This window comes from Nothobranchius furzeri, chromosome 3, assembly GCF_043380555.1.
Source record: "Nothobranchius furzeri strain GRZ-AD chromosome 3, NfurGRZ-RIMD1, whole genome shotgun sequence".
NCBI lineage: Eukaryota > Metazoa > Chordata > Actinopteri > Cyprinodontiformes > Nothobranchiidae > Nothobranchius > Nothobranchius furzeri.
In genome coordinates, this window is record NC_091743.1 from 69,857,971 (window position 1) to 69,870,949 (window position 12,979).

The 12,979-nt window shown below is 47.2% G+C and overlaps 1 protein-coding gene across 6 annotated transcripts; it reads left to right on the top strand.

Moving 5' to 3' along the window:
• The first annotated feature begins 313 nt into the window (after positions 1-313).
• On the top strand, positions 314-12,621 carry slc25a55a (solute carrier family 25 member 55a). Of its 6 annotated transcripts, none has more exons than XM_015958646.3 (10): positions 314-453; positions 1,053-1,142; positions 1,345-1,470; positions 8,924-8,979; positions 10,041-10,131; positions 10,205-10,323; positions 10,404-10,599; positions 10,685-10,839; positions 10,921-10,996; positions 11,677-12,621. In XM_015958646.3, exons 2-10 carry the CDS (start codon positions 1,123-1,125, stop codon positions 11,834-11,836), a joined length of 999 nt encoding a protein of 332 aa, XP_015814132.3. In that variant the 5' UTR covers positions 314-453; positions 1,053-1,122; the 3' UTR covers positions 11,837-12,621. The 6 variants fall into 6 exon arrangements, with proteins under 6 accessions (XP_015814132.3, XP_015814133.3, XP_070405582.1 ...); XM_015958647.3 differs by having other exon boundaries at positions 10,407-10,599; XM_070549481.1 differs by lacking the exons at positions 314-453; positions 1,053-1,142 and adding an exon at positions 9,276-9,346 and having other exon boundaries at positions 1,406-1,470.
• The last annotated feature ends 358 nt before the right edge of the window (positions 12,622-12,979 follow it).

Genomic DNA, 12,979 nt, shown 5'->3' on the forward strand with positions numbered 1-12,979 from the left:
TGTACAAGTAATCTTTGGTCAAACAAAACCTTAGCAATAGACTTTTGCTAACACCTGGCTCACTTTCATCGACACACATTAGACAAATCAGTCACCTCAGAGTTTTAACCATGGGCTTGGTTCGTGTTTTCATTTGCATTAAATAAAATAAAAAGAAAAGAAAGGAAAAGAAAAATAGGTTTTTCTTTGTTCACGCCCATGCAGCATGAGCTTTTGTGATTGGGTTACGATAGTTGATTGATTGGTCTACTGTCCAATGAAAAATTGACATTGAAAAATGATAAAACTCTGATTGGTTTATTTTAGAAAAGGGAGGCGGGAACCATTTTCGGTACAAGTCTAATGGAAATTTCCACTCGTGTTGAGACAGAACGTAAAGCTGATCTGACGAGGAGTCGAGGTGTTATAGAGAACTGCTCAACAGTCACCGAATAATTACAAGTCGGCCTTTCGGTAAGTTAAACATTTAAATTGATCTATTTATAAAAGAAAAACGATTTTCATTGAACGAAGTTGTGCTTTAAGTTGGCTTATTTACTACTGGGGTTTTACATTGAATGGGTGAGGTTTTCTTTAGTAGCTGTACCTGTGAACTGAGCCAAATAGCTTTGTATTCCGAATGAAACTATTAGATATTCAGTAAATAGTCATTAGTTTTAAGTAAAGCAACCTACAAAGTTTCACTTTGGTCGAACAGAACTAATAAATCAAACTCAATTTAATGGGAATAAATGTCGTTAAAATAAAGCTTAGTCACGATTAAGTGTATGTCAGACTCCTTTTGTCTGAATTTAACTTAAAACTGATTGATTTTTATCAAGTTTCAATGAAAGAAAGTGGGCACGTCTATATATGGTATTCCGGTGTGCTACCGTAAAACACGCCCCCTGAACTCTGCTCAAATGGCGACGCGGCCGCATCTTTTTCCTGAAGCGTAGAGATAAGTCAAAAAAGCGTGTGCTGTGGTTGGGAGAAGCTCAGGGCTTGTCACTGACTAGTAGGAAACGGTTAAACCTTTATTGGTAAAATATTTCTGTAACTTTTCTTTCTAGGACCTTGTTGACAAACTTAACGACTTCTAGAATCTACTTTTTTTTACGTCTTCTGGAACAAATAGTCAAAATGTCTCAGCAGCAGTTAAGGTAAGTCTCAGTCTTTTTAACATTCCCATAAATTTGTCTTTGGTTAAGATTTTATTTATTTATTTTTTTTTTATATACTTTTTAAGTCTTTATGGAAGACAAAATTGTTGCTTACCGGTAGAAAAACTAAAATAAAACTTAAGGTACCTTTTTTTTCCCCCACAAATATTTTTTTCTCCATTGTCCTTTTTTATTTTTTCAGCCTTCCAGCCAAGCTCATTAATGGTGGTATTGCTGGCATAGTCGGGGTCACTTGTGTCTTTCCCATTGATTTGGCAAAAACCAGGTTGCAGAACCAAAGAATTGGGCAGCAAGCCTACAAGAGCATGTGAGTATTAAAAGCTCGACCTATCATCAATGACTCATTGTGACACTCACTGCGTTATTTCTGCTACAGCTGTGTGTGTCTAAGCCCACAATGGGACATTCATAACATCACAATGAGCGTGCTGGGTAATTGACATTCCTGAGCTGATGGACTGTGACAACAGTTCATTTTTTGACATTCGTCTTTGCTGAGAAGGTCTTTGGGTGGGGTCGTGTTTATAAAAGGTGGAAGTGTACTCAACCTGCTCTTCACTAGTTATTAGGGCTGCAACTAACGATTATTTTCATAATCGATTAATCTGTCGATTATTTTTTCGATTAATCGATTAATCGGTTTGTTATTGTTTAGCTATTTAACCTATACAAGTGATGAATACATTTCAGTTAAGAAAAAGAAAAACATAAGAGAATTGTGCAGTTGACTGCAATCTATTTTATTGCACATGAACACAGTCAGCGGTGTAAAATGAGCTAAACAGTGCAAAATATCAGTCCAGAACAATTTTTGGCATCAAAATATAAGAGGCAAATTCCATAAAAAATAATGCAGAATCTGGAATAGAGTTTGTAAGTGGTATTCATTGCTGGGGGGTGAGTGTCTTGTTCCCCATGTAGTTGTCCATCGTTGCTCGTTTTTTTCTGCATAAGAAACACAAATAGACTGAAATAAGTACACATATAAAATAAAGCAGCACACACACTACAACACTTAATCAATATTACATTATTTGAATTAATTAACAATATACAGTGATCATTTATTTTGATAAAAATGTGTTGTGAGGCGTTTTACAGCGTTAGACAGTAAAACAGCCTTTTAATAGTAAAAAAAAAAGGACTTTCTGAATTTCTCCTGTATTTAAAAATTGAAAGTGTACAACTATGCCACGTTATATTCACCTGGACACAGCTCGTCTGTATATTTTTCTCCGCTGAGTTGTCCTTTTTTGAATGAGGAGCATGGGTTTGTGCCGTTTTTCTCTTAACGAGAACATTCTTATAAACAGACGTGCTAAATTTGGCAAGCGCATGATACACAACACGGAGGAGATTCACGATTGCATCTAGTCAATCAGAAGTAGAACGCCGTAGACTGACGCGGCAAAAAAACCTGTTTAACATTCACTATAACGAACTCGGCTCCCAAATTTGATCTGTGTTAGCTTGTTTATTTTCTGTTACTTACCGGATTCACCGGACTTTCCTCTGCTGCATCAGCTCCCACATGTTTTCGTCTCAAATGTTCACATAGGGACGTCGTGCTTCCGTCATGCCATGGTTTTTGCATATTTTGCAGGTCACCCGTCTTTTAAAAGCATCTAGAGTGAAATGCTCCAGTACTCGTGAGGTTTTTGTCCGGGGTTTCTCTTGTTTTGTCGCTTCTATTTTTCTTCCGTATTTCTTCTTGATCCGCCATCTCTCACAGCAAGATGAGCGTCAGTAACGTGATACGTCATGAAAACTTTAGGTTACTGTCGTAACCCCGGTTCTCTGAGTAACATGAGTGAGATGTCTCACTATGGGATACGCCCCTCCGCGGATTCCTCAGAAGCACTTATCTCAATACGCCAATCCTGATTGGCCAGTGACCGTGACGTACGCGTCCCCATGCTACTATAAGTAGCAAGCGTCCCAACGCACGCACTATTCAAGATAAACACCTCTTCTCGCTTCGCCCAGCAAGAAGGGTTGTCTGGTGAGACATCTCACTCATGTTACTCAGAGAACCGGGGTTACGACAGTAACCTAAAGTTCTCTTTCTTAACATTCGTTTCGATGTCTCACTATGGGATATGGAGACTCCCGTATTGCCAGACAGCTTATCCAGCGATCACCAACCTACAGGGATACGTCTTGGCCCGCCAAAGACCCCACACTCAGAATCGTGTGAGTCATTGCAGGGACCGAAACATCAAGCTTATAGAAGCGTGCAAATGCAAGTGGAGAAGCCCAACTTGCTGCAGCACAAATCTCCTGGATTGACAGCCCCCGAAAAAGGGCCCAAGAAGCAGACAGGCCCCTAGTAGAATGGGCCCTGAGCCCAACAGGTGCCTGAATGCCCTGACAGGAGTAAGCCATAGAAATAGCCTCCACAATCCAGTGGGAAAGCCTCTGCTTTGTGACGGGTTTCCCCTTACGAGGCCCACCCCATGACACAAAAAGCTGGTCCCCCCTGCGAAGGTTCTTTGTCCGATTCACATACTCCTTGAGCGCGCGAATCGGACACAGCTTGTGCCACCGCTCCTCCTCAGGAGAGGAGAAGGGCGGTGGGTAGAAAGCTGTGAGGATAATAGGAGAAAAGGAGCCCACCACCTTAGGCACAAAGGCAGGGTTGGGCTTCAAGGACACCTTCATGTCACCTGGTGCAAACTGGGTGCAGGATGGGTGCACAGAGAGAGCCTGTAAGTCACTAACTCGCTTTGCAGATACCAAAGCCAGGAGTAGCACCACCTTAAGAGACAGGATCTTAAGGTCCAGGCCGTCCATAGGCTCAAATGGAGGCCCGGAGAGGGCCGACAGCACCAAGGACAGATCCCATGAGGGCACCAGGGGTCGAGACACAGGGAGAAGCCTGCGCGCGCCCTTCATGAAGCTACACACCAGGGGGTGTTGACCTGCCAATTTCTTCCCAAAACCCAAGTGTCGGGCGGAAATGGCTGCTAGGTACACTTTAATGGTGGAGAAAGCCTTCTTCCCATCCAACAAGTCTTGCAGGAAAGACAGAATGACATTCACCGGGCATTGGAAGGGTGAGACCTCCCTGCCCTGACACCAGGCTTCAAACACCCTCCATTTACAGTCATATAGGGACCTAGTGGAGGGGGCCCTAGCATTCTGAATGGTTCGAATGACTGCCTGGGGCAGCTCTGCTGACACTAGTCCGCACCCCTCAGGGGCCAGGCCCACAGGGCCAGCCGTTCTGGATGAGGGTGGAAGATCGAGCCTCCCGCTTGGGACACCAGGTCCCTGCGAAGCGGCAGTTTCCAAGGTTGGCCCTCCAGGAGCTGGAAAATGTCCGCCACCCAATGCATGGCTGGCCAGAATGGGGCCACCAGAATGAGAGTGTGGCGCTGGGTTCGTACCCTCAGCAAGGTGGATGGTATCAGGGCCACTGGGGGAAAAGCGTAAAGCAGACCCCGTGGCCAGTCGTGCGCCAGCGCGTCCACGCCGAGTGGAGCGTCTCGGTCGCGCAGGGAGAAGAACAGAGGACACTGAGCATTCTCCTTGGAGGCAAAAAGATCCACTACGGCTGTGCCGAACCGGATCCAAATCTGTTCCACCACTGCTGGATGCAGGCTCCAATCCCCGTACAGGGGTGTCCCTCTGGACAACAGATCCGCCCCCCGATTCAGAACACCCGGGACGTGGGTGGCTCTGATTGAGAGGAGATGCCTGCTGCACCATAGGATCAGTCTGCGTGCCAGTGTGTGTAACCGCATGGAGCGCAGCCCCCCCTGGCGGTTTATATATGCCACAGTCGTGGTGTTGTCTGTTCTCACTAGGACATGATGGCCGGACAGAAAAGGCAGGAAGCGCCTCAGGGCCAGAAAGACCGCGAGGAGTTCCAGATAATTTATGTGTGTCCCCCAGAGCTCTCTGCTCCACACACCCCTGACAGAGCGACCCTCCAGGAGCCCCCCCCAACCTGACAGGCTCGCATCTGTCGTGACCACTTTCCTCACGAGAACCAACCCCAAAGGCACCCCTTGTGCCAAGAGGGAGGGGTGACGCCAACAGCGGAGCGCCGCGACGCACGCTGCAGAGACCGTCACCCTGCGCGCTCTGTGGCGCACTGGAGAGAGACCCAGAGAAGCCACCCAGCGTTGAAAATCTCTCATGTGTAGACGGCCGAGTGGTACCACTGAAATAGCCGACGCCATGAGACCCAACAGCCTGAGGCATAACGCAAACCGCACCGAACTGTGTAGGCGGAAGCGCGCCAGGCAGAGCGAGAGCGCGTCCACGCGCGGTGTCGAGAGACGGGCCGTGAACGCCCCTGAGTCCAGATTCAGACCTAGAAAGGTTATTTTCTGGGAGGGGAGTAAAGCGCTTTTCTGCCAGTTTATTCTGAAACCCAGACCACACAAGTGACGGATCACAACCAGCGTGTTTGACGCTGCCTCCTCTCTGGACCGTGCCAGCAGGAGCCAGTCGTCTAAATATGTGGCCAGTCGAATGCCCCTCCCTCTCAGAGGGGCGATCGCCGCCTCCGTACACCTGACAAACACCCTCGGGCTCAGCGAGAGGCCGAATGGGAGCACGGTGTATTCGTAACACACTCCCTGAAAGGCAAACCTCAGAAATTTCCTGTGTGGAGGGTACACGGGAATATGAAAGTATGCGTCCCTCAGGTCGATTGAGGTGAACCAGTCGTTCTGGTGAATCAGACGCAAAAGGGATGAGAGCGTGAGCATTTGAATCTGTACTTTCTGAGGCATCGGTTCAGGGCCCTCAGATCCAGGATCGGGCGAATCCCGGTCCCTCCCCGTTTCGGGACCAGGAAGTACCTGGAGTAGAAACCGCTCTGAGACCGATCGGGAGGCACAATGCATATCGCTCCCTTCTCCAGCAGGGAGGAGATTTCTCCCTGAAGGATGTGAGCTGACGACCCCTGGGCGTGGGAGAACACTACGCCGGAGAATCGAGGAGGAACTGAGGCGAATTGGAGCCTGTAACCCCTCGAAATTGTTCTTATCACCCAATGTGAAGCAGAAACCGCTGTCCATTCCTCCATGTGAGTTGAGAGCGGTGACACAGCCGTGACACACGGAGCACCAGCTCCCCCCAGAGGTTGTGGGGCAGCAGTGCTCGTGGCAACCACTGCGCATGCGCGGGGGCTTTGTGCTTTGACGGCCCAGGTGTACGGGGACTACCCGTGGCTGGCTAGAAAGTCCGCCAGGGGCCGACCCCGCCTGGGACCGCTCATGGGTAACATTTTTATTGATTTTTGCTGCGCCCTTGACATTTTGTCTGGATGCGGCAGCGAACGTTTTAATGCTCCTTGAGCGTGACATGTTTGTGAAAAACAACAATGTGAGTGCTTGTGACGTGTGTTCTGAGCCGGCACAGCCGGCTGCACGTCCTGGCCCCACCCTGGACCGCTCGGGGACTCTGCCGGAGGGGTTCCGTGAGGGGGGGAGAAAGCACCATGGCAACGTTGAACAGGAGGGGCTGGCGAACGGGGAACTGCCAGCTGCAGCGTCGGGAGGGAAAGAACTCCGTCAGGCTGCCCTCTTCTTCTTCCTCACCTGCTGACCGCCGGGTCGGGTGGATTGTCCCGGCGGCGGAGCAGCTTGGTTGCCGGATCGCTGAGGCCACACTGGTCGAGGCGCTGAGCCCGAGGGAGCTGGTTGGACAGCTTGAGGCTTCGGGCGCTTTGGGATCCGGAACTGAGGCTGGGCTCGGGGTATTGCCTGAGGAAGGTTCGGCCGAGCCGGCAGTGCCGGTGAAGGCTTACGGGGAAGGCAGAGATGAAGGGCTTCATCCTCTTTCTTTTTGGCCTCACACCGTTGCTGCATAGATGCCAGGGCAGAGCCGAAAATGCCTTCAGGCACGATTGGCATGTCCAAAATGTCCTCCTTCTCTCTATCAGAGAGGTTGGTGAGGTTCAGCCAACGTGCACGTTCCTGAAGCACCATCATGCCCATAGCTTTCGCCGTAGCCTGGACCGCGCAGCGCTGCACCCGCAGGCAGATGTCGGTCAGTACGGTGATTTCCTCCCACACCTCCGGGTCCGGCTTCGTATTCATGTCCTCACAGAGCTCGGCTTGGTACGCTGAGAGCATGGAGGAGACATTCAAAGCTCGGACCGAGATGGCGGCAGCCTTGTACGCCCTCTCGTTCAGCGCCGACTGGAAGCGGTCCGCCTTTGCAGGGAGAGCGGGAGGCCTGGAGGAAGTTGCCGAGAGTCGTGGGTGCAGGTGGGCTGCAACCAGCGGTTCCATCGGCGGCATGCGAAGCATGCCAGCCCTCTCCATCCCCTCGAAGTCCAGCGAGGAGGCTCCTTGGACCGGAGACCTTGAGCTGAAAGGGTGTTTGTCCCAGGAGGACCTCACTTCTTGGAGAAGCTCCGGGAAGGCGGGAAGGAGGGGCTTTGCCGCCCTTGTGGCCTGAGGCAGCTTCTTACCCTCGTAGCGGGACCTGACAGCCTCAGTGACCACGGTGGGCCAAGGGATGTTGAGCCTGGTCGCAGCGCGTCGGCAGACTGACTGCATGTCCAGGTGGGCGGCCGGAGAAGCCGCTCCATCCCTGGGAGAGGACGGAAAGCTAGGCATGGAGGCCTGAGCGACGGGGAGAAAGACGTCGTCATCCTCGTCCTCCTCTGAAATGAGGAGTTCCGAGGTGTCCTCGTCGTCTCCGTAGTCCAACTCCAACACGTCCTCGACGGGGTGGCTCGGACCGGCCAGTTCGAGCTGTGAGCCCCAGCTGAGTTCGGCACACGGTTCCGGCTCCGGGAGGGCATGTTCGCTGGCGTCCCCAGGCGGTGGCCCAGGGGCCGGCAGGCAAGGGTCCTTCCCCGACAGGCTAGCTTGGCGCGCTAGCCGCCGGCGAAGGCTCTTCAGGGTAAAGCAGGCACAGTTCTCACATGACCCGGGGACTTCCAATGCCAGCTGGGCGTGTTCCAGCCCGAGGCAGCTCGAGCAGACCTTGTGCGGGTCTTTGCTTGAGATTTTGTTCCCACAGGTACAGAGTACAGAGGCGAGCTCCTGAGCCATCGACTCCTCTGGTGGGAGGAGCGGCTTCCATGTTGGCTAACTGGTGTGTTAGCACAGAACGAACAGATGCACTGGAGTGTGAAGCTGCTCGTTATGCCCCGAACCTATGGTGAAGGTCAGGACAGAAGGACGGTAAGTAAACGTTCGGCGACGGAGAGAATATTAGAAGGCTCCGTCTGTGAACAGTTGAGCTAACTTACCTCAGAGATAAGCGACCACCGAAGCGAGAAGAGGTGATTGAATAGTGCGTGCGTTGGGACGCTTGCTACTTATAGTAGCATGGGGACGCGTACGTCACGGTCACTGGCCAATCAGGATTGGCGTATTGAGATAAGTGCTTCTGAGGAATCCGCGGAGGGGCGTATCCCATAGTGAGACATCGAAACGAATGTTAAGAAAGAGAACCGAGGGCACTTATTGGCTCATTTCTTCTTCTACGGCTCCACTGGTAGATCAGTGGCTCATTACTGCCACCCACTGGCGGCAAATTTAACAGATTGTAACCGATGTCAGATTGTGGTAAAAAATAGACTTTATGCGGTAAAATATGATTATTAAACAACTAATCGATGACTAAAAAAGTTGTTAACTATTTTAATAATCGACTATAATCGATTAAATCGATTAGTTGTTTCAGCTCTACTAGTTATGTGTAACTGGTGTGACCTCTTTATCTGTCATTGATTGCTTGTTAATGGATATAAATTTCTTAAAAATTCATTTAAATATCTTTTGTAGGATGGACTGCCTTGTCAAGACAGTTCGATCAGAGGGATACTTTGGAATGTACAGAGGTAAGATTTATACACATCAGGTTCATCAAAAGCAATAGGCTTATATTTCTGTTGTTTGAGCTACAAGGTACTTTTAACTGATTGTTTGGTATTTTTTATTGCATGGATGCTTTATTTACTTAAAATCAAAATAAATCTTACAAAGTCATTTTAAAATGTTCTGCCATGCATTCATTTATATAAATACCACATGTGCCATTTCATTTTGTTAGTACAAAATCTACAAAACACTCCATTAGTCTAGGTGTCTGCCTTTGTGAGGAATGCTGTTTGCATCTGTGTTTTTCATATTACAGACTTGGGTCCCCCTGGGGTATTGAAGGCTAGCCGATAAGGCGCAGCCACGCTGGAGGCAAATCATTTAATGGTTCTTACTATATTGCTCTATTTAAAACTATAGGCACATGTTTTGTTTTACCATCTGTTCATTCTGTGTCATTTCTGTCCGTAATGTCCTGGTTGTCTTCCTCGATGTCCTGTCAAACTGTCATCATTTGTCCCTTTTCTGGACTAGAATGTGTGATCCTCAGACGTTGCTTGATCTTTCAAATAAATCTGAGCTGGACTAATGCTTGGTTTTAAAGTTAAATAGTCCAACAGATATTACTTGTAAAATTACAAGGTCTACTCGCAGTTTAAATTGTCTCTTCTGTTAACATCTTTATTTCTCCTTTTTTTTTTCTTTAAACATATCATCTGTTTAATTGCTAACAGCCTTTCAATAGACACATCTCTCTCCCAAACTCAATCTTGTTTCATACTGTGGTTGTTTGTCATTAAACCTTTCTTTGTATTTTTAAGAATTTCCTGCTCAGTTTCTTGCTACGTGTTTTATTTATTTATTTGTTTTTTTTTTCCCCTGATCGCATCTAAAAATACTATCTGTATTTTTAATTGACATAACTCTTCATTCTTGCCCCTGTTTTACACTAACATTTGTCTTATCTGTGATGAGCTATACAGTGAACTTTCTGATGTCATAGCAACAGCAAATGTTTTGTTTCATGATCTAGAAACTTGATTGTGGCTTTAAACACTAACTGTTTATTGTTTTTTCTCAGGTGCAGCAGTAAATTTGACTCTGGTTACCCCCGAGAAGGCCATCAAGCTAGCTGCTAATGACTTGTTCCGCCATCACCTTGCCAAGGATGGGTGGGTGCAGTTCTGTGAAATAATCCTATGTTCATTGGTGGCTTTACTTATCGTTCCTGTTTAACATCAACAGAAAAGGGTTGACTGTGTTCAAAGAGATGCTGGCGGGTTGTGGTGCCGGCATGTGCCAGGTCATTGTGACCACCCCCATGGAAATGCTCAAGATACAGTTACAGGATGCAGGAAGGCTGGGTAAGGATTTCATGACATTGTTTATGTGAATGGTTTACTGTAAAACACTTTTATTTATTTTGTTTATTTTCTCATCAAAGCAGCTCAACAACAAAAACCAGTCATGGTGTCTCCTACAAAGCTTGCGGCCACCAACACGGTCCTCTCTCGCTCCTACAACTCTGGCACTGCTGTGTCTGCACCAAGAGCCGTGTCGGCCACTCGGATTGCTACGGATCTCCTCCGCACACAAGGCATCCAGGGGCTCTACAAAGGTCTGGGAGCTACACTGATGAGGTAAAGCAAAGCACTTAAGGTTACATATTGTTGCTCTAGTTCATGTTTTCACTCTTGAAACCTTTTTTGTTCAACTTCTTTTTAGGGATGTTCCCTTTTCCGTTGTATACTTCCCGTTGTTTGCTAACCTGAACCGCCTGGGCAAACCCAGTCCTGATGAGTCCTCGCCATTCTACTGGGCCTTCCTGTCGGGCTGTGTAGCAGGATCTACTGCTGCTGTTGCGGTTAACCCATGTGATGGTAGGTTCATTTTCACTCACTGTGACATTTGTTTTTTGTTCTAACAGTTTTACTAATTTGGCTAATTTTTCGCCCTTGCAGTGGTGAAGACCAGACTGCAGTCCCTGAACAAAGGGGCAAGTGAGGAGAGCTACAATGGAGTTATGGATTGTGTAAAGTAAGTCGTTTTTTTTTCTGTTGGTCATTATTAGTTAGTTGCGTACCTAAAGTCACTCGGTGCGTTTACATGCACATCAGAAAACCAAAACATTGCCTTCAAAAGACTCGCGTCGTTTTTTTAATTGCATGTTAACATGTTAGTCTGGCTGAAGGCAAACTGGTTCTAATTGAGCTAAAGCACCCAGCTAATGTGGTAGCAATACGAATACATTCTGCATGTAAACAGGGCAGCCGAACTAAACCAGTAGGAAGCTCACATTACGGCAGTGACGACGCAGTGAAAGCAGTTTTCTGACAAGACCGTTGTTGCAAAGCACTAAAACAGGACCGTACGTACCAAATAAGTTGTGCTGCAGTGTAGTTGTTCATTCCTTCAGCCTTTGTGCAAATCCGGTTTCAGTTCTGTCTGCTTCACTCCCACCAGCCTCTGCTGCTTGTGTTGCTATAAGCTAACTAAAAGAATGCCGATATGAACGCGCCCATGTTGCCACCTACTGTATTGGAGTGGAACAAACTTTATTTGAGAAGCTAGTTTTCTAGTGCGCATGTACATTAGGATAAAGACCCCCAGCTAATTATAATAAGATCGGCCTGGATCAACGTAGGTGTCGGTCAGGGTTAGGGTCAGTCATGTAACTGCGCTGACGTGTGAATAAACACCTCCCTCTGTCTCAACAGCAAAATTCTGCGAAAGGAAGGACCGTCTGCCTTCCTGAAGGGTGCAGGCTGCCGGGCTCTAGTCATCGCACCTCTGTTTGGAATTGCACAGGTCATGTACTTCGTAGGAGTCGGTGAATACATCCTGGACAACTTTCCTTCGAGCTTCATGTCTGTTTGAGACCGCTATGCCTGTCTGACCCTTGACTTCTGGCAGCTACAAAACTTCAGTTTACAGCAACACGATGAGTCGGGGTTGGATGGTTTTAATTATCGGTACGGTCTGACAGCTGTGCTGCACTTTAATGACTTAATGCAGCCATTGTTTGCACTTGAAGCTGTTGGTCACCTTGGGTTTGGGGCTCAGAACAAGATTTTAATCTGTTCAGATTGATTCCCTCTGTGAGGGAGGGAAATTCATCCAAAAATAGACTATTTTTGTGTTCTTTATATTTCCATATTTTGTATGTGAATGATATTTTAGTAAATTAAACTTTGTAATTTTTTTTTTTTAATGATCATCACTATTATCATTATTCTTGCTGTTGCCAGTCTGAAAACAAAACAGAACAGTCAACTTGGTACTAAGATGTGTAATGTGTCAATACTGTGAGGGCTAGTTTACACGTTACTTATAAATGGTAATCATGATCCTTCCTTCATGCACGGGACCACTGGTTTACCAAACCACGTGTCCTTGTAAATCCTAGTGTTAGTGCTCAGAAGTTAAAACACAGTGGGAACTGATGTGTTTGTATTTTTTCTGCTAAAACTTGACACCGTTCATGCACAAAGTGTATCTGTATGTTCATCCTCATCATCCTACACATTTCCATTCCTCTAGTTTGGGTTATGCTGTGATTAATATCTGTAAGATCAGTACTCGTACTGCGACCAGTCCCTGTTACTGCCTTTGTTGTGTTTGTTTTGTATGCATTATATACTCATTAAATTTATAATCTGCTACGCTTGTGTTGATGGTAATTTTACACTCTTGAATGATCAACTCTGGTTTCTTAAAGGGGACATGACTTTTTCTAAATTCTATGGTTGATACACAACATGTTTTATTTGCACTAAACCCCTCAAAGCCATTCCAACTGTTTCTGTATCTTCCAGAATGAGCTTTTCAGGGCTTTGTCTCTAAAACTGGTTTCTAATGAAGATGATGTCAGGATCACATGTCCAATGTGCAAGTAAACCTTATTTTCTCAGTGGCCTAGAGGTAGGCCACTCAGCTTTAAAGGGTTTGATTTGAGGGTTAAACCACCAGTTGGTTACCAAGCGCAGCCACTTTTGCACTTCACCACTCCCTCAGAGGATG